At 42.1% G+C, this 26,308-nt stretch overlaps 1 protein-coding gene across 3 annotated transcripts in view; it reads left to right on the forward strand.

The window, feature by feature from the left end:
- The window catches only part of LOC118385539 (calcium-binding mitochondrial carrier protein SCaMC-2-B-like), a 31,247-nt gene that overhangs the window by 2,748 nt on the left and 2,191 nt on the right, over nt 1–26,308 (forward strand). The window contains exons 2-8 of one of the 3 annotated variants that reach the window (XM_035772750.2): nt 13,190–13,316; nt 13,625–13,712; nt 15,132–15,243; nt 16,376–16,534; nt 17,258–17,410; nt 17,609–17,884; nt 23,428–23,578. In XM_035772750.2, coding sequence (XP_035628643.1) covers nt 13,190–13,316; nt 13,625–13,712; nt 15,132–15,243; nt 16,376–16,534; nt 17,258–17,410; nt 17,609–17,884; nt 23,428–23,578 — 1,066 coding nt within the window. The other 2 variants (XM_035772751.2, XM_035772752.2) reach the window with 2 other exon arrangements.

Here is a 26,308-nt window from a genome sequence, read left to right on the forward strand (position 1 = left end):
ATAATGTAACAAAATGTGGAAAAAGTTAAGGGGACTGAATACTTCCCGAGTGCGCTATATCTTTCTCAAGATTAATAACTTAAGGACAAAGTGATACACAATAAGTTCAAGCAAGCTCATTAACACTGTCAAAGGATTAACTGATTTAATGTTGACTCCCTGTTCAGTGTTTACATAATAATATATTCTATAACAGAATAAGTTCAAGCAAGCTCATTAACACTGTCAAAGGATTAACTGATTTAATGTTGACTCCCTGTAGTCAGCAACAGTTTCTATCACTTTCGGTCTTTTAAAAACCAAGCCAATATTTACCACTCAGAGGAACTTTTTTAAATATGACTTAAAAAGTGTTCACCTGTGCAACATGACCCTAATAAAAACTGTTCTGTAGGAATGAGGTTTGTGCAGTAGCCTAATTGCTTGACCTGACAATATTGGTATTCTCAGACCATATTATATTTAAAAACTTAAATAAATCAGTTGTTACTAAAGAGGCACAGCTGAGCATAAATACAAATAATTATCTTTTTTGTTTTACTGGATTTTTCTGATGGTCAGTCTCAGTGACTGGAGGGATAGAGAAGCAGAGGGCCTGTCTCTCACAGTCCCTGCTCTCTCCCGTCCTCCAGTAAGACTGACCAGAGAGAGTGGGCACCGTCTTGCACCTGATGTCAACTCAAGTCGCACTGCATTATTTTTGCCTCATGCACAAATATTCCTTGATATTAAAATAGAAATGATGAACCGCAAATAATAAAATGCAGGCTTATCAATGGGCTATGTTTACTGCTCATTTCCTTGCAGCTGTGTTGGTTGGTTATAGGGAGAAGCATGTTTTATGGTTTGTGAAAGTGTTAACAGTGCTGAATAAAAACTTCAACATGAACTCGGTCATAAAAACAGCAGCTCTTTGCTGCAGTCTCTCCGGTCATGGTTTTAAAAGTTATGAATAGTATCTAACTTTGATGTGGGGTCGTGGAAGCTGCAGGCACAGTGATTTGAGCTATCCAATTAGCTTCTCAAAGGAATGTTTTCTTCACCTCAAACGGCAAACAAACTGTTTTGACATCCATTGAGAATGACAATAGTTCCTCAATGTATTTTAAATATTTTCAGCTCTCGCCCTTTCGATAACCACTCAGCTTGAAATGGGAAAACTGTCATGCTCTGATCCAGTGGAAACATTGTAAAATAGGCCTACCAGATTACTTCTTATCCCTTGACACCAAATAGCCTATAGCTGTGTCTGACTGGAGCTCATGGACTGGGAAACTCAGAATATTTTATCCAATTACAATGTTGCAAGTTTGCTAGGGCAAGCTTCAGCTGGACCCAAGTTGATACAATGTTTCAAGTTCTTTGCAGACAGGCCATACATATCCAATAAATAAGTATATTTATTTTTATCAGGATATTTTATACCTGCTAATATTATTCGTGGGCTTTATGTAGGCTATTTTTTACATAGTCTGCAATGGCAATAGTAACTTTTTCGGGTTAGCATTTTCATTTAGATTTGGATAGAATTTTGATGAACCACATGACAATAGTTGTGTTCGAATACAGTACATACTTAATGAGTATACAGTACCATTCAAAAGTTTGGACACCTACTCATTCAAAGGTTTTTATTTTATTTTTTACTTTTTTATACATTGTGGAATAATAGTGGAGACATCAAAACTATGAAATAATACGTGGAATCATGTAGTAACCAAAAAAGTGTTAATCAAATCAAAATATATTTTAGATTCTTCAAATTATCCATCCTTTGCTTTGATGACAGCTTTGCACACTCTTGGCAATCTCTCAACCAGCTTCAGCTGGAATGTTTTTCCAACAGTCTGGAAGGAGTTCTCACACATGCTGAGCACTTGTTGGCTGCTTTTCCTTCACTCTGCGGTTCAACTCGTCCCAAACCATCTCAATTTGGTTGAAGTCGGATGATTGTGGAGGCCAGGTCATCTGATGCACCACTCAATCACTCTCCTTCTTTGTCAAATAGCCCTTACATAGCTTGGAGGTGTTTGGGGTCATTATCCTGTTGGGGAAAAAAACAATAGTCCCACTAAGCACAAACCAGATGGGGTTGTGTATCACTGCAGAATGCTGTGGTAGCCATGCTGATTAAGTGTGCCTTAAATTCTAAATACTTCACTGACAGTGTCACCAGAAAAGCATCATCATACCACCTCCTCCATGCTTCACGGTGGGAATCTAAAATACAGAGAATCTTTTCACCTTCTCGGCGGTTGGAACTAAAAGTCTCAAATTTGGACTCATCAGACCAAATGACAGATTATCATATCAAATGTATTTATATAGCCCTTTGTACATCAGCTGGTATCTCAAAGTGCTATAAAGAAACCCAGCCTAAAACCCCAAACAGCAAGCAATGCAGGTGTTGAAGCACATTGGCTAGGAAAACTCCCTAGAAAGGACAAAACCTAGAGAGGAACCAGGCTGTGGGGTGGCCAGTCCTCTTCTGGCTGTGCCGGGTGGATATTATAACAGAACATGGCCAAGATGTTAAAATGTTCATAAATGACCAGCATGGTCAAATAATAGGTATGGGACAGGTAGCATGTCCAGTGAACAGGTCAGGATTCCATAGCCGCAGGCTGAACTGTTGAAACTGGAGCAGCAGCACGGCCAGGTGGACTGGGGACAGCAAGGAGTCGTCATGCCAGGTAGTCCTGAGGCATGGTCCTAGGGCTCAGGTCCTCAGAGAGCGAGAAAGAAGGAGAGAATTAGAGGGATCATACTTAAATTCACACAGGACACCGGATAAGACAGGAGAAATACTCCATGTGTGCCGTTTTCTGTACATTGTTTCAGAATGGTTGCTTCAACTGCTGGACAGAGTTTTCATGCACACATGAAAAACACAATGGTCCTTGGCGATGAGATGATCTGGGAAGATCTAAGCTGGTTTCTAAAATCAAAACAACTAGCTAGTCGATTGGAGAAGTAGTCAAATATCCAAACCAATTCAATGTTGTTAACCAACATTTCTGTATTCAAAACATGAATAGCTATCAATATATTTTAAGGTTGATTTTTAAAACCATGCACTTAAACACTTGAAACAAATAATTATTGAGAAATTACAGGAGTAAACTACCAAGGCTGCCACTAGGCGCCACATCAACCATGGATGTTGGGGTGGTGCTGACGATGACGAATTATGAAGTTGACAAATTGTGAAATTTCATAGTCATCTGGTGGTCAAAGCAAGAGTGTGAAAAGTCTGGACAACCTCTCCCTGCTCTTACAGACACCTACCCATGAGCCCCCTCTCTTTTCAGTTACTGTAACCAGCATCGTCACCCACTGAGCACCAGCCGACACCGAACGTCCATGGACGTTGAAAGGTAGATTAAATTAGGTCAGTCGCCCTGGCCTTGATTTCAACATCCACAGGCTTCGTTTTTTTGATCCGGTCCGGACCAGCCTTGATTTCAATGTCCACAGATTTCTGGACCCTACTTCATTTGGCCCAAACATCGACCTCCATGACTGGTTCAGACTTGGTCCGATCTAGACGAGACCAAATCTGAACCATTCATAGACGTCTGTTTCACACGTTTCTGTAGAATAGAGTGGAGTAGAGTTCAGTAGAGCACACACACGTTAAGTACACTATAATGTACTATATTTTATTGTACTGAACTATACTCTACTTGACTATACTCTGCTGTGCTTTGATGTCCAAACTTGTGAAACATTGATGCCTATGATTGGTTCAGATTGGCTCCTAAATTTGGTTTTGTTTGGTGGCTGAGCTCATTAAAATAACAGCCAGTGGTGTGTAATAATATGCCCAGGAGGATATTGCATATTTCTACCTTTTTGTGTACCTATTTAGGGCACATCACCATAAAGAGCATGACATTCATATCCATAATAATGCTTTTCTGTGTAGTACAGATCATGGACCCATGATGAAATTATGTTACTGGGTGTAAATCCACTTCGCTTGTTGTAGTTCAATAACCAAAACAGATTTTCTCAAACTCTGTGTTATGTCAAAGCTGACACCCCCATTCCTTCAGCAGACATCTTTGAATCTAGATTCTGAGCAGATATTCAAGAGTTTTTTTAGAAAATGTTGTCTCATTAAAAATATATAAGATTTCCCCCAAAATTCTGTTACCGAACTTTGCATTTGCACAGTTCTTCCAGTAAATGCTCTTGTAAAATGTTCAGTGTAAATTGTTAAAAGTAGTTCTTAGAATTGTATGGTTTGTTAAACTTTGAAATCAGTTTTTTTTTTTTTTTTTTTTTTTGGAATACATTTTAAGTATGAAATCAGTCGGCACTATTATTTTACAGGCCAGTAACACCATCTGAATGATCAAGGTTTCATACAACACTGCTCTCTTTGAACACTCTTATTTTCCAACCTCATTCACTTATTTGAACCAAAATTATTATACCCAGGTTGTTTTAAATATATATAATGATATATATATTTTTTCAGTTAAGAGGATTCACTTTTTTTTATTTGGCGTCTGGCTGCTGATTTGGGTTTATGGCAAACTGACATCCATTTTTGTGTGTAGGCCTAAGCTACTAACACAAGACAATTGTATTTCTTCAAGAATGTCAGCTTTGCCAGGGTTTACTTTAAGATAAAGATAATACCATTTCTTTTTAAATTGCCATCCAAAAATAGATTTGTCCTCCTACACATTTCTGGCCACGAAGTAATAGTTACAGAACTAGGATGTTGACACTGACAGCCAGTCATGACTCATGTCCATCAGATCTGGTGCTGGGGATGGCGACTGGGGCAGGCAAAGGGCGCTGATATGGTAGAAACAAGTCCGGTGCTAGGAGACCATCTCACAGGAGAAGCAGAGGTTAGGCAATACGAGAGGAAGATAAACAAACAGGAGGGTACAAGGGGTTCCCTAGAGGGAATATGGGGAAAATTGGAGATAATTAAAGATGGTTGGACAAGGAAGGACTGGTTCTCACAGCAGTGAGGAGACAACTACTCATACAGCAAGTTACAAACAAAATAAAAAAATATTCTCGTGAAGTCCAATAGGCAAATCAAATGTTATTAGTCACATGTCCCGAATACAACAGGTAGACCTTACAGTGAAGTGCTTACTTATGAGCCCCTAACCGACAGTGCAGTTTAAACAAATATATGGATAAGAATAAGAGAGAAAGGTAACAAGTAATTAGAGAGAAGCAGTAAAAAAAACTGCACTCTGAGACACTGTTCTATGCACCTTTTCTTGTACAATTATCTGAGTCATTGTAATTGAGTGAGTTGGTGTGTGTGTGATGCCAGCTTGGCTTCTTTTTTTGTTATTTTTTAGGCGTGTCTGCATGCATTTTGCTCTTATTTGCTCTACTGTAAATGGAGCTGGAGTGCCAGTATGGTATGACACATTTTACCTGCCATAAATTATTCCTCACACATTATGCTAAATCTGCCCTGGCCAAACTCCAATACCCTCTATTCAAGTGACTAGGGGATGACTGAGTGAAACAAGATTGTTGTGAAGACATGATCTCAAGACGAATGCTGTGACCATCCAGCCGCAATGATAACTTCTAAGTTGGTTCATAGCAATAATAGCCAAATATGTTCTTACCACGATTTTAAACAGAATTATTAGCCTGAACATTATTGGCCTATGTGAAGTTACATGATGAACAATACCAGCTCCCCACGTGCGTGCTCCATCATGCGCATGTAGATTTTGTCTATCCCCACCAGACGCATTCATGACACGCACGTCAAAGTACCAAAACCAACTACACTGCTCAAAAAGGGAACACTGAAATAACACATCCTAGATCTGAATGAATTAAATATTTTTATTAAATACTTTTTGTTTTACATAGTTGAATGTGCTGACAACAAAATCACACAAATTATCAATGGAAATCAAATTTATCAACCCCATGGAGGTCTGGATTTGGAGTCACACTCAAAATGAAAGTGGAAAACCACACTACAGGCTGATCCAACTTTGATGTAATGTCCTTAAAACAAGTCAAAATGAGGCTCAGTAGTGTGTGTGGCCTCCACGTGCCTGTATGACCTCCCTACAATGCCTGGGCATGCTCCTGATGAGGTGGCGGATGGTCTCCCGAGGGATCTCCTCCCAGACCTGGCCTAAAGCATCCGCCAACTCCTGGACAGTCTGTGGTGCAACGTGGCGTTGGTGGATGGAGCGAGACATGATGTACCAGATGTGCTCAATTGGATTCAGGTCTGGGGAACGGGCGGGCCAGTCCACAGCATCAATGCCTTCCTCTTGCAGGAACTGCTGACACACTCCAGCCACATGAGGTCTTGCATTGGGAGGAACCCAGGGCCAACCTCACCAGCATATGGTCTCACAAGGGGTCTGAGGATCTCATCTCGGTACCTAATGGCAGTCAGGCTACCTCTGGCGAGCACATGGAGGCCCCCCAATGAAATGCCACCCCACACCATGACTGACCCACCACCAAACCGGTCATGCTGGAGGATGTTGCAGGCAGCAGAACGTTCTCCACAGCGTCTCCAGACTGTCACATTTGCTCAGTGTGAACCTGCTTTCATCTGTGAAGAGCACAGGGCGCGAGTGGCGAATTTGTCAATCTTGGTGTTCTCTGGCAAATGCCAAATGTCCTGCACGGTGTTGGGCTGTAAGCACAACCCCCATCTGTGGACGTCGGGCCCTCATACCACCCTCATGGAGTCTGTTTCTGACCGTTTGAGCAGACACATGCACATTTGTGGCCTGCTGGAGGACATTTTGCAGGGCTCTGGCAGTGCTCCTCCTTGTACAAAGGCGGAGGTAGCGGTCCTGCTGCTGGGTTGTTGCCCTCCTACGGCCTCCTCCACGTCTCCTGATGTACTGGCCTGTCTCCTGGTAGCGCCTCCATGCTCTGGACACTACGCTGACCGACACAGCAAACCTTCTTGCCACAGCTCGCATTGCAGCCTAGTGGTTAGTGTTGGACTAGTAACTGAAAGGTTGCAAGTTCAAATGCCCACGAGCAGTTTGGATGAAAATATGGAATAACCTTTAACGCGGGTCGTTTGGTCAGCATGTTAGGCTATATGTACTGGCGAGACCCCATTGTTTTCCCCAGTAGGATACGTGGCCTTTAACATCATGCCGTGTGTATCAATGCTGTTTAATTTCAGGGATTCCTTTTGGCTCACGAGCGCCCCTAGAAGCAAAAATAGAGGGTATCCTATTATATAGTGCATCATTTATTGAATGGAGAAGTAGCCTAAGCCCAGGAAATGGCTAATGGTTTTGACACTTAGCCCAACCTTCACGGTAATGAGATTTGGGTTGATGGGGGATTATTGTTGAAGGAAGTGTGGTGATTCTCCCAGATGGGAAACTTGACACACAGACATCATTCTGTCTCTAAATCTCATTTATGTCTGTGAATGTCAATGGGATTTCACAGCATTTTCTCATCATGACTTGTGGCTCTTGTCTTGTGACTCTTAATGAAAATATTTTCTGGTACTTCTTATATTGTCCAACAGGGGATGCACCATGTATCTGACTCGTTCTTTTATTCAAAGCAGGGACGTGCTGCCTTTCGTCCGAATGCAAGCATAATGTCCAGAATTTAGACATGGAACCTTACTATTAATGTTTATGTTCAGGACTGTAATTAAGAGGGGGTTACAACTTTGTGGCGATGAAGAATAGTAGTATTCTGTCAATACAGTTATTTCCTTGACATTTCGAGACCTTGGGATTATAAGGTTTTATCTGCGCAAAGCATAATTCAAAGATATTTTGAGAATCAAAGTTTTCACATCCCAGATCTCAGAACTGTTTTGTAGTGAATTCTTCTTTCATAACCCATTAAGGCCCTCACCTATTAAAGGTGCAGAGTATCAAAATCCTAAGACCTTTGTAAAAACATGTTAGGGGGGTGTGATCTCCGATAGAAATGTATGGCTCTGAAATGTAAATCTGGGTTCAGCCTTAAGGTTCTATCTGGCACAGATTTCAAAAGAAAAGTACAGACATGTAATAATTAAATTAAAATACCCTTCCTCCTTTCTGATCACATCAAATATAGTAATGTTCATCACACATTTGTTAAAGCATTAGTTCAATATGACATACACTATCGTTTGGATAACTAGCAACATTGCTAAAGCTTAGCTCTGGATGAGTAAACTGATGTTTCTGGTTTCTGACACCCACAGTCAGTAAAATGCTTACTATTAATCAATAAAACTGTAAGTTTGTAATTTTAGTAAAATACCCCAGCCATGGAGAATTACCACTGCTACACCTGGCTATCAGTGGAGCCTTGTCTGGCAGAGAAACAGTTCATTCAGCCACATTTATTGCCTTTTTATTTTTTTTAAATGGCTGATATGGCTGACTTGGTTAAACAAATATGGTTTCTACTGACAACTGAGATGTACAAACTATGGCATAGGGGAACAATGAGCAAAACAATCTAATTTTGGATTAAGACATTTTAATAAGCGAGCTAAAACTGACTTAGTCAATATAACTTTGTTCAGCACTTTTGAAATGTACAGCAACATAATTCAGAACCTGGGCCGTTCTTACATTATTCTCCCTGTACGCCAAGTCAGAACTTAACGTTGTGCTGTGCTCACTGTTGTGCTGTTCTCAATTGAACAGGAAGGTGGCCTTTCGGTCCCTGTGTGCATATTTTGTCATGCACTCTGGGGGGAAAAAACAAGGTTGAATCATGACATCCGTGATCTTAAGGCCGGAGCTCCAGAAAGAGGCCAGAGTTCCCAACTTGGAATTCCGATGACCGTTCAAAACATATTTTCCCAGTCGGAGCTCATTCTCCCCCTCCCCCAGTTCCCAGTTGTCGTGAATTCACTGAAGTCTGAGATTTCTCAGTTGTTTTGAACACGGGCAAAAGTCATGTTGGATTGACAGCATTATTGGATGGCTGGGTGCCAGCAGCATTTTGCATGCGCAACAGAGTGGAGCAGACATTTTCTCTCTCCTATTGAAGACATTTTCGTCATGTTCAAATATTATTGATTTATATTTTGTAAAAACAACCTGAGGATTGATTTATAAAAAACGTTTGACATGTTTCTACGAACTTTACGGATACTATTTGGATTTTCGTCTGCCCGGTCGTGACCACTCGAGCCTGTGGATTTCTGAACATGACGTGCCAACCAAATGGAGGGATTTTGGATATAAAAATAATCTTTATGGAACAAAAGGAACATTTATTGTGTAACTGGGAGTCTCGTGAGTGCAAACATCTGAAGATCATCAAAGGTAAGCGATTAATTTTATTACTTTTCTGACTTTCGTGACAATCTACTTTGCTGCTAGCTGTTTGTAATGTTTTGTCTACTGAGAGAGATGTCCTTACATAAACGCCTGGTATGCTTTCGCCTAAATGCTTTTTTGAAATCTGACACGCCAGGTGGATTAACAACAAGCTAAGCTGTGTTTTGCTATATTGCACTTGTGATTTCATAATTTAAAAACTTTTAGTAATTTAATTTTGAATTTGGCGCTCTGCAATTCAGCGGATGTTGACAAATGTTCCCGTTAACGGGATGGGTGCATCAAGAAGCTAGCAGAGCTTAAAGCCACAGGCCTGGATAATATTCCTGCAAGGTTTCTCAGATTCTGCTGAGCAAATTGGCCTTTGTAATTACAGATATTGTTAATCTCTCTCTTGAACAGGGCATCTTTCCCAGAGACATGAAGCAAGCTAAAGTTATACCTCTATAAGAAGGGGAAAATGGGTAACATCAAAGATCCTGTAGAGTTGTGCTTGAGCAAATTAATATATAAATATATCAACAAACCATTCTAATGCATGATTTTCAGTTGGTTTTTAGAAAAACATACTCCACTGATTCATGTCTACTTCACTGACTTCATCAGGAAAGAGATTGATTGAGGGAAGTCTCTGTGGAATAGTACTAATTGACCCATAAAAGGCCGTTCATACAGTTAACCACTGTCTCCTACTCTCCAAACTGGAGGCACTGGGGTTAAGCAGTATCCCTCTAGGCTGGGTAAAGTCTTATTTATCAGGTAGAGAGCAAGTAGAAGAGGTTAATGGTTCACTGTTTCGGGCAAATCCAATGAGTTGTGGCGTTCCGCAGGGGAGAGTGCTTGGGCCTCTAATGTTTTACTGTATATTAACGATATGAAAGATGCTTGTTCTTGCCGTCTTTTCGTGCGGATGACTACACTTCTGGTGTCTCACAAAAGTAAACTGTTGGAGAGCATACTTAGCACAGACATTAGAGGAGTAGAGGTTGACCGATTATGATTTTTCAACACCGATACCGATTTATTGGAGGACCAAAAAAAAGCCAATACCGATTAATCGGCCAATTTGTTTTTATTTGTAATAATGACAATTACAACAATACTGAATTAACACTTTAACTTAATATAATACATCAATAGAATGAATTTAGCCTCAAGAAGATAATGAAACGTGTTCAATTTGGTTTAAATAATGCAAAAACAAGTGTTGGAGAAGAAAGTAAAAGTGCAATATGTGCTATGTAAGAAAGCTAACGTTTCAGTTCCTTGCTCAGAACATGAGAACATATGAAAGCTGGTGGTTCCTTTTAACATGAGTCTTCAATATTCCCAGGTAAGAAGTTTCAGGTTGTAGTTATTATAGGACTATTTCCCTCTATACCATTTGTATTTCATTAACCTTGACTATTGGATGTTCTTATAGGCACTTTAGTATTGCCAGTGTAACAGTATAGCTTCCGTCCCTCTCCTCGCTCCTCCCTGGGCTCGAACCAGCAACACAACAACAGCCACCATCGAAGCAGCGTTACCCATGCAGAGCAAGGGAAACAACCACTAGAAGGCTCACAGGGAGTGATGTTTGAAACGCTATTAGCGCGTGCTAACTAGCTAGCCATTTCACTTTGGTTACACCAGCCTCATCTCGGGAGTTGATAGGCTTGAAGTCATAAACAGAGCTGCGGGCAAAACGCACAAAAGTGCTGTTTGAATGAATGTTTACGCGCCTGCTTCTGCCTACCACCGCTCAGTCAGATACTTAGATACTTGTATGCTCAGTCAGATTATATGCAACGCAGGACACGCTAGATAATATCTATTAATATCATCAACCATGTGTAGTTAACTAGTGATTATGATTGATAGATTATTTTTCATAAGATAAGTTTAATGCTAGCTAGCAACTAGCTAGCAACTTACCTTGGCTTACTTCATTCGCGTAACAGGCAGTCTCCTTGTGGAGTGCAACGAGAGAGGCAGGTCGTTATTGCGTTGGACTAGTTTGATCCCCCGAGCTGACAAGGTTGAAAATCTGTCGTTCTGCCCCTGAACAAGGCAGTTAAACCACCGTTTCTAGGCCATCATTGAAATTAAGAATGTGTTTAACTGAATTGCCTAGTTAACTAAAGTTTTTTTTTTTTTTTTTTTTTTTTACGGCAAATCGGCATCCAAAAATACAGATGTCCGATTGTTATGAAAACTTGAAATCGGCCCTAATTAATCGGCCATTCCAACCTCTACCTTGGAGATAATAAGCTTGGAGATAATAAGCTTGGAGATAATAAGCTTGGAGATAATAAGCTTGGAGATAATAAGCTTGGAGATAATAAGCTTGGAGATAATAAGCTTGGAGATAATAATAAGCTATCTCTGCACTTGGGTAAAACTGAGGCGATTATTTTTGGATCCTGAGTAGGTCCACTGAAATCAGAGTGGAAGTAGGGGGTGAGGTGCTGACTAAAACTACCTGAGATGTATCCTTGATGGAAGCTTGGTAGGTGTGAGCATGGCCAATAAGGTGCTAGGGAAGGTTAATGCTTGGACTAAGTTTTTGTCTAGAAAGTCCAAACGGCTTGAAAAAGGACTCCATGAAAGAGCCACAGCCCTCATCCAATGCCATTTTGACGACGCTATTACTTCCTGGTTTGGGGGATTATCTAAATGTATGATGGGGAAGCTCCAGATAGCCCAGAATAAGATGATCAGGGTAGTAATTGAAGGCGAGTCCATGTATCCACATAGGCAGGAGCTGCTTTCAGGAACTAAACTGGCTGCCTGTTGAGGCTAGGGTGCCCCAGATTAGACTATGTTTGGTTTACAGGAGTATTTATGGTCCTGCGCCCAGATATCTAAGTGATTACTTTCCTTGTCTTGGATGCACACAATCACAGCACCAGATCAGGTGTTGCTGATGTGTGCTTATGCAGGTTCAGGAGTAATGCTGGGAAAGGTACTTTCTTGTATACTGGAGCCTCAGAATGGAATGAGTTGCCTCTGCCTATAAAAACAACGTCCTCTCTGGGCAGCTTTAAAAATAAAGTGAAAATATGTTGGTCTTCTGTGCCCATGTGAATAACCCCTATGATGTAACTGCAATGATGAGAGAGATGTTCTTTTCTTTTTTATGTTTAATCTCAATGCCATACTGTGTTGGATCTTGCCTAGCCATCTTGTCTCAAGAGGACCACCATGGAAATAAGTCCCAGGCTTTATTGTATGTTATCCTCCGTGTGCATGTTTGGCCGTTTCGTGTTTTTATGTGTAATTTTTTTTAAGGTCGAATTAATAAACTAAATGGATTGAACAGCCTGTGTGCTCCTTTTAGCTAGGCCTGAGCTAGAGTTCAACATACCTGTGTGCTCCTTTTAGCTAGGCCTGAGCTAGAGTTCAACATGCCTGTGAGGGTCTAAACCAGGACTGCCCAATTCCAGTCCTGGAGGGTTTTCATCCTCTCCTTCTAATCGGGGATTCGTTCAAACCTGGGACACCAGGTGAGTGCAATTAACTACCAGGTAGAAACAAACTGAAATGTAGGCCGCCCTGGTCTAAACAGTCCACACTAATGGAGCAGGTAGACCAGGTGACGTCCACTATGTGACCACTGGAGCAAACAAGACCCAGGTGGCTTGTGGTTGTAACCTTCCACTCACTGATCTACACTCCTGTCCTCAAATCACTCAGTCCTTCTCTTTGTCCTGGTCTCCTTATCCAAATGTAACAGGCTCACTTTTTGTCATACTTTCAACTGAACATAGGCTTCAATTTCCCCTTGCCTTGAGAATCGTCAATTTTCTTTTTAAACCTACAGTTATATCCTTGCTACTCTTCAGCCTGTATCTAAATTGATATTTAAATTCTCATCGAAGTGTAAAAATCCTCTCCTTATTTTCTGACAGAAAATAGTTAAAGCGGGAGATAAGGACCTGGACGGCCAGTTGGACTTCGAAGAGTTTGTCCACTATCTGAGAGACCACGAGAAGAAGCTCCGGCTGGTCTTCAAAAGCCTGGACACTAAGAACGATGGTAGGAACACAGAGAGGGGCCGCATAGGCCGGAGCCACACAACCACTGAATGCATTCACTTTTATCACTATGTTTAAACCACGGTTTAGCCTACAAAGTGCTATGCTGTACTATTCACTTGGGGGGGAAATTATGCATTGGGTTTAGCTGTGCATGCACAATGATATTAACTGAGGAAATGCAGCCTTTAGGTCTATTACATTGTGGTACTATTTTTATAAGCTGGTAGTAAAAACTGTGATATAATATCCGGTCAGTGAGATCCCTTACGAGTGGCTGATGTTGATGTTTACTCTTTTGCCCCGCAGGTCGTATTGACAAGCAGGAAATCATGCAGTCCCTTCGAGACCTGGGGGTTAACATCTCCGGGCAGCAGGCAGAGAAGATCCTCAAAAGGTAAGGCTGTCAACCTGGGGGTTAACATCTCCGGGCAGCAGGCAGAGAAGATCCTCAAAAGGTAAGGCTTTCAACCTGGGGGTTAACATCTCCGAGCGGCAGGCAGAGAAGATCCTCAAAAGGTAACAACCTGGGCTGTCAACCTGGGCTGACGTGTCTCCCGTCTCACCAACACTCTTGTCTAAACCATTAGCTCTAAGTGTCTGTCTGTGTTAGTCAGTCCAGCATGCATTTTGTCTCTTCTCTACCTCATACTCCCTCTACTTCTTACTCTCGCTACTGTTTTGCCCCCTTTCTCCATTTCACCTCTAATTCTTGACTGCTTGCAGTCGTCTTTTTACCACTGGCGGTTAGCTAGATGCTTGAGTCGACTATCTCGAGTCCACCAGAACCTTCCACAGAAGTGTTTCCCTCCAAGCACCGGGATACTGCCTGCTAGCCCTGGTCAGAGCTGACACTCCTATGCTGTCATGGCCTTTTTGGGGCTTGGCCCTTTTAATAGATATAAGGAAGCACACTTTTTAGGCATATTGGTTAGAGGAGGAAACTATCATTTACTCTAGTTAATATAAACCTAGTGTTATTTTCTTCTCTGGCTGAAGTGTTGCATCTTTGTTTTAATACCAATATGTAGATCTAATTTTATTTGTGTTACATATTAAGCCATTTACCACCATGCCCAGTATGGAATCACTAAGATTCCATGATATCCCCCTTCTTTCTTTTTAGTTCTCTGTGTGTGTGTGTGTGTGTGTGTGTGTGTGTGTGCTTCTCCCTGTCCTCTCATTTTCTGTGCCTCCCCTCTCCCTTTTCTCTCTCTTTCAACCTCTTGCTGGTTTCAGAATAATGTAGTAAGTAATGGAATCCTCTCCGTCTGCTTGCCCTACCTGTCTCTCCGTCTGCTTGCCCTACCTGTCTCTCCGTCTGCTTGCCCTACCTGTCTCTCCGTCTGCTTGCCCTACCTGTCTCTCCGTCTGCTTGCCCTACCTGTCTCTCCGTCTGCTTGCCCTACCTGTCTCTCCGTCTGCTTGCCCTACCTGTCGCAAACCAAACCAACCAAACCATTCGCTTCTTGTTCTACTGTGTTTCTGCCCTCCAAGTTCTTTTTCTCTTCTCATTATTACAAAGAAAGCGACAGAAAAAGCTGCATCCCTTCAATTGCTAGTGAAAAATCCAAATTAAGAAGAGTACTGAATGATTCCCAACACACAAAATGGCCATTTCATGCTTCAATTCGGAAAGGTAAAAAAAAGCAGCACTTAAAGGCTTTGATCCTTTTATCCAAAAGGTGTGCATGTGTGAGCTGCTTCTGAATTCAGGCACACACACACACAGGTGGTCTGGTGAAACAAAAGAGAATATGTGCTGTAAAAAGCTACATTGTAATGGTTCTGGTCTTTTCTGTTTCTCTGTCAACAGCATGGACAAGAATGGCACGATGACCATCGACTGGAACGAGTGGAGAGACTACCACCTACTGCACCCCGCCAATAACATTCCCGAGATCATCCTGCACTGGAAACACTCAACGGTAAGGCTAGGTTAGAAAGAAAAACACCACTTTTTCTCTCGGGGTTCTTCAAAATAACAAGCTTTGGTTGTTTTTCATCAAGTAAAAACTACCAGGATACTATGAAACACATTTGTATCACTGTCTTCAGCTATTAAAAGCTTTGAATGACAAATACTGTAAACAAAGGAAGGAATTTAAGGGCTGTTTGTCTGTTTTTTTTCTTTATAGAAAAGCATAGTTGTGTTCATGTATTGTTAATGGTCCCACAGACAGTCTCCATGCCCCAGCCGTATTAGCCGTCTAGGCCCTGACCAGGGGAAATACTCCCTGAAGGAGCCAAACGGGTCACTGTGATCCTGTTTAATCCCCTTGAACAGATCAACCAACCACCTTCCGCTGACGTCAATCAGCAAGCTTTTCCACAACCTGTTAGGCCAGGAGGGCAGACAGCCGTTCCTGTAGATCATAGTGGAGATTCAGTTCACACTCGTCGTGTTCATAAAGGTCCATTTTTATATTGGAGTGACACGGGACCATAAGAAGTACTGTGGCTTACATGAATTTGAGTTTTGGAGCAGGATGCCTTTTTATTTGATTCCCCCGGTGAATGTTATATCCTCGTCGGTTCGACCAGCTATCACGGTACGTTTGCGCGTGCCACAGGGGGACCTGTTTAAATTGGGAGACTACCACTCTCTAAGTGGACTTGAACTTAAGGGAATTTGCATGGGTTAAAAGCGTCTCTCGCAGCTGAAACACAGTTTGTGCTCTCACGATTTGTCGTGACCCCCAACCCCCTTCTAAGACCGCAAAGTTAACGTCAAGAGACATTCCTGTTTAAATTATCGTGGGCCACCGACTGGCTGATCCCCTGCAGGAACTGTTTTGTAATACCGGTTTACATACTGTAAACCTGTGATGGTCCTCTGCCTTATTGGACCCCCCCTCTACAGTTGTCAAAACAAAGCTTTCAATTATATCCCAATGGGATGCCTATATGTGTTGGCTTATGATTTCATAATACTGTTGGGCACAAGTTAGAATCAGGAAACTTTTTTATGTCAATCGTGTGTGTGTGTGTGTGTGGTGTGTGTGTGTCCTCCTTCCCCTTCCCCTTCCACTGCCCTGACCTGCTCCTGTCTGTCTGTAGATATTCGATGTGGGGGAGAGTTTGATGGTGCCAGATGAGTTTACAGCCGAGGAAAAGAAGACTGGGATGTGGTGGCGACACTTAGTGGCTGGAGGGGCAGCCGGCGCCGTGTCTCGAACCTGCACCGCACCCCTGGACCGGCTCAAAGTGCTCATGCAGGTAAGGGCACTCCCAGGAGAGAATTTTTAAAAAGCTGACCTCAGTTAAGAATGAAAAGGACAAAAAACTCCAGTTATTTTTGTGTTCACACTGCAAGTGAACCCCGATCCTCTTTAATGCGACCATTCTTAGTTCACTTCAACTTTAAACAGCCAGTCAGGATATTTGGCTCACATTAAAAACAAGCTTAAAACCTCACCCCACCTTTAGCTTATACACTATTAATATAACCTATGTATATATCCTATTGCAGAGAGACAATAGCATAAGTCCTAAGGACACTTTCTGCTAGTGAGTGCAATTCCACCGATGGAACCCGCAATGATTGAGACGCACAGAACAGAAGCACTCGTGTCAGCAGAAGCCCACTGGGATAACTCAGTTTGTTCTTCTTTATCTTTTCATCCCATGCTCCAGCTATCTGTGTCATTCCCAGTGGGGGTTATTTATGAGCGGATAGATGGAAACGGAGCACGATATCAGTGAAATGACATGAAAACATGAACAATGTGTTGACACATTCCATCGACATTATAGAGAGGAGAAAAAGTGGCTTACGGTACCTCCTTGTTTCAAGTCGGTTAAAAAAACTTGTTCACCTGGCAACATGGCGATTTGAATGATGTAACGATCTGTCTTACGGCCTCATTGCCAGGTCCACACCTCCCGTACCAACCTGGCGATTGAATGATGTAACGATCTGTCTTACGGTCTCATTGCCAGGTCCACGCCTCCCGTACCAACAGCATGTGCATCGCCGGCGGCTTCACCCACATGATACGCGAGGGCGGTATGTGGTCACTATGGCGAGGCAATGGCATGAACGTCATCAAGATCGCCCCTGAGTCCGCCATCAAGTTCATGGCTTACGAGCAGGTAAACCTATTGATCAGCACCTTTACTTTATTATGACGAGACCCTTTCTAGTGCTGTCAAGTTGGAGTCAATGAACACACTCAGAGGGAATACCACTATAAGCTCCTGTCACTTACCAAGTTGATTTTGACTATGGCCTCTCACAGTTGAACTCAAATACTCTTGAGGACTGTCACTAACCAGAGTTGTGTTGTCCAGATCAAACGTTTGATAGGCAGTAACCAGGAGACACTGGGCATCCTGGAGAGGTTTGTTGCGGGCTCTCTGGCTGGAGCCATCGCCCAGAGCAGCATCTACCCCATGGAGGTGTTGAAGACCCGCCTAGCCCTGAGGAAGACGGGACAGTTCTCTGGCATCGCTGACTGCGCCAAACACATCTTCCGGAAGGAGGGCATGGCCGCCTTCTACAAGGGCTACATTCCCAACTTGATAGGCATCATCCCCTACGCTGGCATCGACCTGGCTGTCTACGAGGTGTGTGTGTGTGTGTCAAGGTTTACTTTAGGAAAATGTGACGCCGGACAACGTGACCGGGTAGATTTAAATTAACCGTCCGTTATGGGAAATTTACCCATATTAATTGGGTATGTAACCCATTAGCGTGTTTACCACAGAATGACAGAAATCACATTTAGCTTATGGGTAATGCATCATAACAGAACATGCAACTCCTGTAAAGAAGCCGCCAATTAAACATTATTTTCAAACCATTTACCAAAACATTTGCAATCAGTGGGAAAACAACATTCTGAACAGAGCCCCTGATGCGAGCGGATCCATAAACTTATGTGACAGATGAAAATCTCAGTTACAAATGGGTTGCTAATATGACTGACTATGCTTCTGCACAACGAAAGAAAGTTTATATGAAAACCAATAGAACAGAAGCGAAATGGCATATGAGGAGTTCTTTCATAGGTGGCGTGTTCCAATTTTCCCTAAAGTAAATTGAAATAAATTAGCCCAATTTTAAAATCACTCCTGTCTATTCAAAATACTTCACCAGAGAGCATGACTTAGCAACATAGGAATCAAGAACCATTAGCTTCTTTAAAAAAAAATAGCTGTGGATTGTTTCAAATCACAAGCTTGTGTAGGCTTATGCCAATATGGGCAAAACGTGTGGCAAAGCTGATGAGCTGGTCAGTGAATTGGCCGAGCTGATGAGCTGGTCAGTGAATTGGCCGAGCTGATGAGCTGGTCAGTGAATTGGCCGAGCTAATTGAGTCTGTCAGTGAAAAGCATCTAAAATATATGTGAAGATAATATATCTTGAGTATAATTTAAAATGTTTAGACAAGAAGGGGGTGATGTGTGGCGAAGATATAGGGACGTCCCTCTCCAGAATGCGCTCAGCTGTCTCTCACCAATTCTTGCGCATTCATTGTGTGAATTGGTTTTCCCCTTTTTTTGATAGTTTATTTTTATATATTTCCATTACGTAAGCTCAAAGTATTGGGACAGTGACCATTTTGTTTTTGTTCTGTCCTTCAGCACGTTGGATTTGAAGTGATCCATCCGATGACTATGAGGTTGAAGTTCAGACTGTCAGCTTTAATTTGAGGGTATTTTCATCTATATTGGGTGAACCGTTTAGAAATTACAGCACTCTTTGTGCGTAATCCCTCAGTTTTAGGGGACCAAACGTATTGGGACAAATTGACTTGTGTGTTAATGTGGTAAAAGTTTAGTATTTGGTCCCAAATGCTTAGCATGCAATGATTACTTCAAACTTATATATGCCATTTAGACGCTTCAAACTTATATATGCCATTTAGACGCTTCAAACTTATATATGCCATTTAGACGCTTCAAACTTATATATGCCATTTAGACGCTTCAAACTTATATATGCCATTTAGACGCTTCAAACTTATATATGCCATTTAGCAGACGCTTCAAACTTATATATGCCATTTAGCAGACGCTTCAAACTTATATATGCCATTTAGCAGACGCTTCAAACTTATATATGCCATTTAGCAGACGCTTCAAACTTATATATGCCATTTAGCAGACGCTTCAAACTTATATATGCCATTTAGACGCTTCAAACTTATATATGCCATTTAGACGCTTCAAACTTATATATGCCATTTAGACGCTTCAAACTTATATATGCCATTTAGCAGACGCTTCAAACTTATATATGCCATTTAGACGCTTCAAACTTATATATGCCATTTAGACGCTTCAAACTTATATATGCCATTTAGCAGACGCTTCAAACTTATATATGCCATTTAGCAGACGCTTCAAACTTATATATGCCATTTAGACGCTTCAAACTTATATATGCCATTTAGACGCTTCAAACTTATATATGCCATTTAGCAGACGCTTCAAACTTATATATGCCATTTAGCAGACGCTTCAAACTTATATATGCCATTTAGACGCTTCAAACTTATATATGCCATTTAGCAGACGCTTCAAACTTATATATGCCATTTAGCAGACGCTTAGCAGACGCTTCAAACTTATATATGCCATTTAGCAGACGCTTCAAACTTATATATGCCATTTAGACGCTTCAAACTTATATATGCCATTTAGCTTCAAACTTATATATGCCTTCAAACTTATATATGCCATTTAGCAGACGCTTCAAACTTATATATGCCATTTAGACGCTTCAAACTTATATATGCCATTTAGCAGACGCTTCAAACTTATATATGCCATTTAGCAGACGCTTCAAACTTATATATGCCATTTAGACGCTTCAAACTTATATATGCCATTTAGACGCTTCAAACTTATATATGCCATTTAGACGCTTCAAACTTATATATGCCATTTAGCAGACGCTTCAAACTTATATATGCCATTTAGCAGACGCTTCAAACTTATATATGCCATTTAGACGCTTCAAACTTGTTGGATGCACTTGTTTTGGTTGTGTTTCAGATTATTTTGTGCACAATAGAAATTAACGGTAAATAATGTACTGTTATTTTGGTGTCACTTTTATTGTAAATTAGAATAGAATATGTTTCTAAACACTTCTACATTAATGTGGTCACTTCCATGATTAAATAATTGTGAATAATAATGAGTGGGGAAGATGGAAGCACAGATATCATACCCCCAAGACATGCTAACCTCTCACAATTACAATAACAGGGGAGGTTAGCATTTTATATCATACCTCCAAGACATGCTAACCTCTCACAATTACAATAACAGGGGAGGTTAGCATTTTATATCATACCCCCAAGACATGCTAACCTCTCACAATTACAATAACAGGAGAGGTTAGCATTTTATATCATACCTCCAAGACATGCTAACCTCTCACAATTACAATGACAGGGGAGGTTAGCATTTTATATCATACATTTTATATCATACCCCAAGACATGCTAACCTCTCACAATTACAATAACAGGGGAGGTTAGCATTTTATATCATACCCCCAAGACATGCTAACCTCTCACAATTACAATAACAGGGGAGGTTAGCATTTTATATCATACCTCCAAGACATGCTAACCTCTCACAATTACAATAACAGGGGAGGTTAGCATTTTATATCATACCCCCAAGACATGCTAACCTCTCACAATTACAATAACAGGGAGGTTAGCATTTTATATCATACCTCCAAGACATGCTAACCTCTCACAATTACAATAACAGGAGAGGTTAGCATTTTATATCATACCCCCAAGACATGCTAACCTCTCACAATTACAATGACAGGGGAGGTTAACATTTTATATCATACCCCCAAGACATGCTAACCTCTCACAATTACAATAACAGGGGAGGTTAGCATTTGGGGGGTTCATCGAATTTGGCCCGCAGGTGATTTTATTTGGCCACCTAAGTGTCTGTATATATGGTGCATTCGGAAAGTATTCAGACCCCTTCCCCTTTTCCACATTCTATTACGTTCCAGCCTTATTTTAAAATTGATGAGTTTTATTTAATCCATCTACACATAATACCCCAAAATGACAAAGCGAAAATAGGTTTAAAAATAAAGTACTTAAATACCTTAACACCAGCGATTGAGCTCATACTCCAAAGTATCCCCACGCATAAGTGCGATATACTGTATGTGATCGACCCGCAAGTTCGCTAGTGACGACTTCAGCCAACCCAGTTGATTGATATGATAGAATGTTGCACTTCACTAGCAATAGCTCAAGCTGAGACAGATAGAAAGGGAGGCAGACAGGCGGAAGCGATAGAAATAACCTGAATTTCTTCCAGATATTTTGTACTGTTTGTGTCAGCTTAATTTACAGTGCATTCGGGAAGTATTCGGACCCCTTGACTTTTTCCACATTTTGTTACGTTACAGCCTTGTTATAAAATGGATTATATACATGTTTCCCACATTAATCTACACACAATACCCTATAATGACAGTGAAAACAGGTTTAGAATTATGTTCAAATGTATTAAAGAAAAAAACGGATCACATTTACATAAGTATTCAGACCCTTTACTCAGTATTTTGTCGAAGCACCTTTGGCAGCGATTTACAGCCTTGAGTCTTCTTGGTATGACGCTACAAGCTTGGCACACCTATATTTGGGGTTTTCTTCCATTCTTCTCTGCAGAGCCTCTCAAGCTCTGTCAGGTTGGATGGGGAGCGTCGCTGCACAGCTATTTTCAGGTCTCTCCAGAGATGTTCAATCGGGTTCAATTCCGGGCTTCGCCCCAGTCTGAGGACTGGGGCAGGTTTTCAACAAGGATCTCTACTTTGCTTCGTTCATCTTTCACTTGATCCTGAATAGTCTCCCAGTACCTGCAGCTGAATAACATCCCCACAGCATGATGCTGCCACCACCATGCTTCACCGGATTGAGCCACGTTTCCTCCAGACGTGACGCTTGGCATTCAGGCCAAGAGTTCAATTTTAGTTTCCTCAGATCAGAGAATCTTGTTAATCATGGTCTTTAGGTGCCTTTTAGGTGCCTTATGGAAAACTCCAAGCGGGCTGTCGTGTGCCTTTTACTGAGGAGTGGCTTCTGTCTTGCCACTCTACCATAAAGGCCTGATTGGTGGACTGCTGCAGAGATGGTTCTCCCATCTCCACAGAGGAACTCTAGAGCTCCGTCAGAGTGACCGTCGGGTTCTTGGTCACCTCCCAGACCAAGGCCTTTCTCCCCCGATTACTCGGTTTGGCCGGGCAGCCAATTGTGCGCTACTCTCAATCACGGTCGGTTGTGATGCAGCCTGGAATTGAACAAGGTTCTGTAGTGACGCCTCTAGCACTGAGATGCAGTGTCTTAGACCGCTGTGCCACTCGGGAGCCCAGCTTTAGGAAGAGTCTTGGTGGATCCAAACTTCTTCCATTTAAGAATGATGGAGGCCACTGTGTTCTTGGACCTTCAATGCTGCAGAAATGTTTTGGTACCCTTCCTCAGATCTGTGCCTCCACACAATCCTGTTTCTGAGCTTTACAGACAATTCCTTCGAACTCTTGGTTTTTGCTCTGTCCTGCACTGTCAACTGTAGGACCTTTTTATATAGACAGGTGTGTGTCTTTCCAAATCATGTCCAATCAATTGAATTTACCACAGGTGGACTCCAATCAAGTTGTAGAAACATCACAAGGCTGATAAGTGGAAACAGGATGCCCCTGAGCTCTATTTCGGGTCTATTTTGAGTCTCACATGTTTTACAGCAGCAACCAACTGGGGAGATGCAGAAGAAATCCAGCTGAAAATAGGCTTTGTAGGCCTGTGCTGTGCGCATGTGATAGTTGTTCGTCATCCGTCATCAGGCATCTTATTTACCTAACGAAGACACACACTCGACTGGTATTTCCATCAATTAATCAATTTGGTCGGCAATTAAAAAATAAAAAATGTAATATTGGCCAAAAGCCAGCAATTACTGTCTCACGGAAATTGTGTGTGTGTGTTGCTAGGAGGCTTTGTAATAATATTAGGACATCTGTCTCCTCTCTGGTGTTATCAATCAGGACCACACATTTGCTCTCTTCAGCTAACCATTTTCTCTATCTTTCTTTTTCCCACTCTTTTGTCTCCATCCAGACTCTGAAGAACTCATGGCTGCAGCGCTATGCCACAGACAGTGCTGACCCGGGGGTGTTCGTGCTGTTAGCCTGCGGTACCACCTCCAGCACCTGTGGACAGCTGGCCAGCTACCCCCTGGCCCTGGTCAGGACCCGAATGCAGGCTCAAGGTACACCCACTGCCAAAACCTATTTGGAGTTTTATTAGATAACTTGCATATAGTTAGTGAAAGGTTTGTTTCATGGACCCACCAAAATCTGTGGTACCAAGGAATTTGTCAGTCAGTTAAGAACAAATTCTTATTTTCAATGACGGCCTAGGAACAGTGGGATAACTGCCTGTTCAGGGGCAGAACGACAGATTGGAACATTGTCAGCTCGGGGGTTTGAACTTGCAACCTTCCAGTTAGTCCAACACTCTAACCACTAGGCTACCCTGCCGCCCCAGGTAGGTAAGTAAAGAAATAAAAACAACAGTGAAAAACAGTAGCGAGGCTATTATCGTGTCTTTGGCTATGCCAAATTAAGTGATAGGACATGCTATTCTATAAAATAATTTCTCTGTAATTAATTTCACCTGATTAAGATATTCAGGTTCATGTGATTAACTAGAAAGTCGGGGCACCACGAAATAATGTTTATAGAGCTGTTATCTTCCGAATCTTAAAGACCTAGTAATCTTTTACCTCAATAGCAGTCAATATTTAATCGTCACTTTATTTAGTCTCATCTGAAAGTTGTAAATTCTTGGTTATCTTCACGAACCCTGGCTAACAAGTTGAATCAGCAATGCAAAATTTGGTTTAATTATTTATTTACTAAATACCTAAATCACAGAATTGATCATACATTGATTACAAATGATGTCATAAAGGAAAACGTCCCTAGTGGACGGAACCGATATGACAGCTGGTTACACAAAGAGAGGGGGGTTGGGTTTGAGTGAAAGAGCGGGAAGACTGAGTAACGAAGGGAGAAGCTATGCTATCGTAAATACATTTTCTCATGTATTCTAAATTACCGCCCATTTGAAAAAGGAAAATGCAATAAATATTTCCTCTGAGCTACGCTTCGGTAGATTGGTCGTAGATCGTAGGCCGGGTGGTCCAGCATGGATCTCTGGTCTGCTGAAAACTGTCTAGTGGTGAACTGGAGCGTGGTAGAATGTATACTCTGTCTGTCCGCTCCTAGCGGGCGGAGGGTGTAGCACTTCTTTAGTGAATAAGAGTTCAAAGTTCATACCAAGTTGCCATTCTTTAAGCTCATGCTATATTCTGGCTGGTATAGTCGAAATTCATCCTTCCGGCATGTAGGTCATCACCTTCACATTGAAATTCGATGGCAATTGCGTTAGGTTCTTGCTGATGTTGGATTAGTTCTGTAGGTGGTCTTTGTCCTTTCAATGCCAGTCCGCACGTCCTTGGAACAGAAAGTTCTTCAAGGGGCTTATATAGGATTGGGAGAGCGGGCCGTGTTCCATAGTTTTACAACCCATGTCCGTTCACTTGGGCGCGGCCTCTGACTGGGCAAAGTGGTGTTATGACAAACCGTTCTCTCATTTAAATAGTTTCATATTTAAACATTTTAAATTGCACAACAATTCCATGTGAATCTGATAACTAGAATGTGTAGACTTTCTAAGATACAGTTTATGTTGTCCTATCATCAGTAATAATGTCTCCGACGCCAACTGATCTGTCATATTCATTAAGTACCAACGCATATTTTCAACTGGTTGGATTACTGAAACATGGTTCCGTTTCCCATCTTCTGATGTCACCAGACTCTCTCAATGTTAACAAAAGGATTTTCAATAGTCAGTAGAGTAGAGAGAGGAAAAAGGGGGAAGGTATTTATGGGGGTCCTAAACCTCCCCCTCAAGCCAACGTCATGACACTATATACAGAAGTGAGTACAGTCACCGGTTAGTTAGGCTAATTTGCGGTAGTGTGTACATATGGTTAAAGTGACTATGCATATATGATGAACAGAGAGTAGCAGTAGTGTAAAGAGGGGTTGTTGGGTGGCGGGACATAAAGCAGATAGCTCGGTAAGCCAATGTGCGGGAGCACTGGTTGATCGGCTATGTACATATCTTGTCTCATCGCTACAACTCCCGTACGGGCTCGGAAGAGACAAAGGTTGAAAGTCATGCGTCCTCCGATACACAACCCAACCAAGCCGCAATGCTTCTTAACACCGCGTGCATCTAACCCGGAAGCCAGCCACACCAATGTGTCGGAGAAAACACAGTGCACCTGGCAACCTTGGTTAACGTGCACTGCGCCCGGCCCACCACAGGAGTCGCTGGTGCGCGATAAGACAAGGATTTCCCTACTGGCCTAACCCGGACGATGCTAGGCCAATTGTGCGTCGCCCCACGGACCTCCCGGTCGCGGCCGGATACGACAGAGCCTGGGCGCAAACCCAGGGTCTCTGCTGGCGCTGCAGTACAGCGCCCTTAACCACTGCGCCACCCGGGAGGCCCGGGTAAACTGTTGAGAAGCCTTTTTGTCCTAGACTTGGCACTCTGGTACCGCTTGCCATGAGGTAGTAGCTGGAACAGTCTGACTGGGGTGGCTGGGGTCTTTTGACAATTTTTAGAGCCTTCCTCTGACACCGCCTGGTGTAGAGGTCCTGGATGGCAGGCAGTTTAGCTCCAGTGATGTACTGGGCTGTACTCACTACCCTCTGTAGTCCTTGTGGTCGGAGGCCGAGCAATTGCTGTACCAGGCAGTGATGCAACCAGTCAGGATGCTCTCAATGTTGCAGCTATAAACTTTTGAGGCTCTCAGGACCCATGCCAAATCTTTGTAGTTTCCTGAGGGGGAATAGGCTTTGTCGTGCCCTCTTCACAACTGTCTTGGTGTGTTTGGACCATTCTAGTTTGTTGGTGATGT

The sequence above is a fragment of the Oncorhynchus keta genome, chromosome 6 (genome assembly GCF_023373465.1).
Source record: "Oncorhynchus keta strain PuntledgeMale-10-30-2019 chromosome 6, Oket_V2, whole genome shotgun sequence".
In the NCBI taxonomy this organism is placed as follows: Eukaryota; Metazoa; Chordata; class Actinopteri; order Salmoniformes; family Salmonidae; genus Oncorhynchus; species Oncorhynchus keta.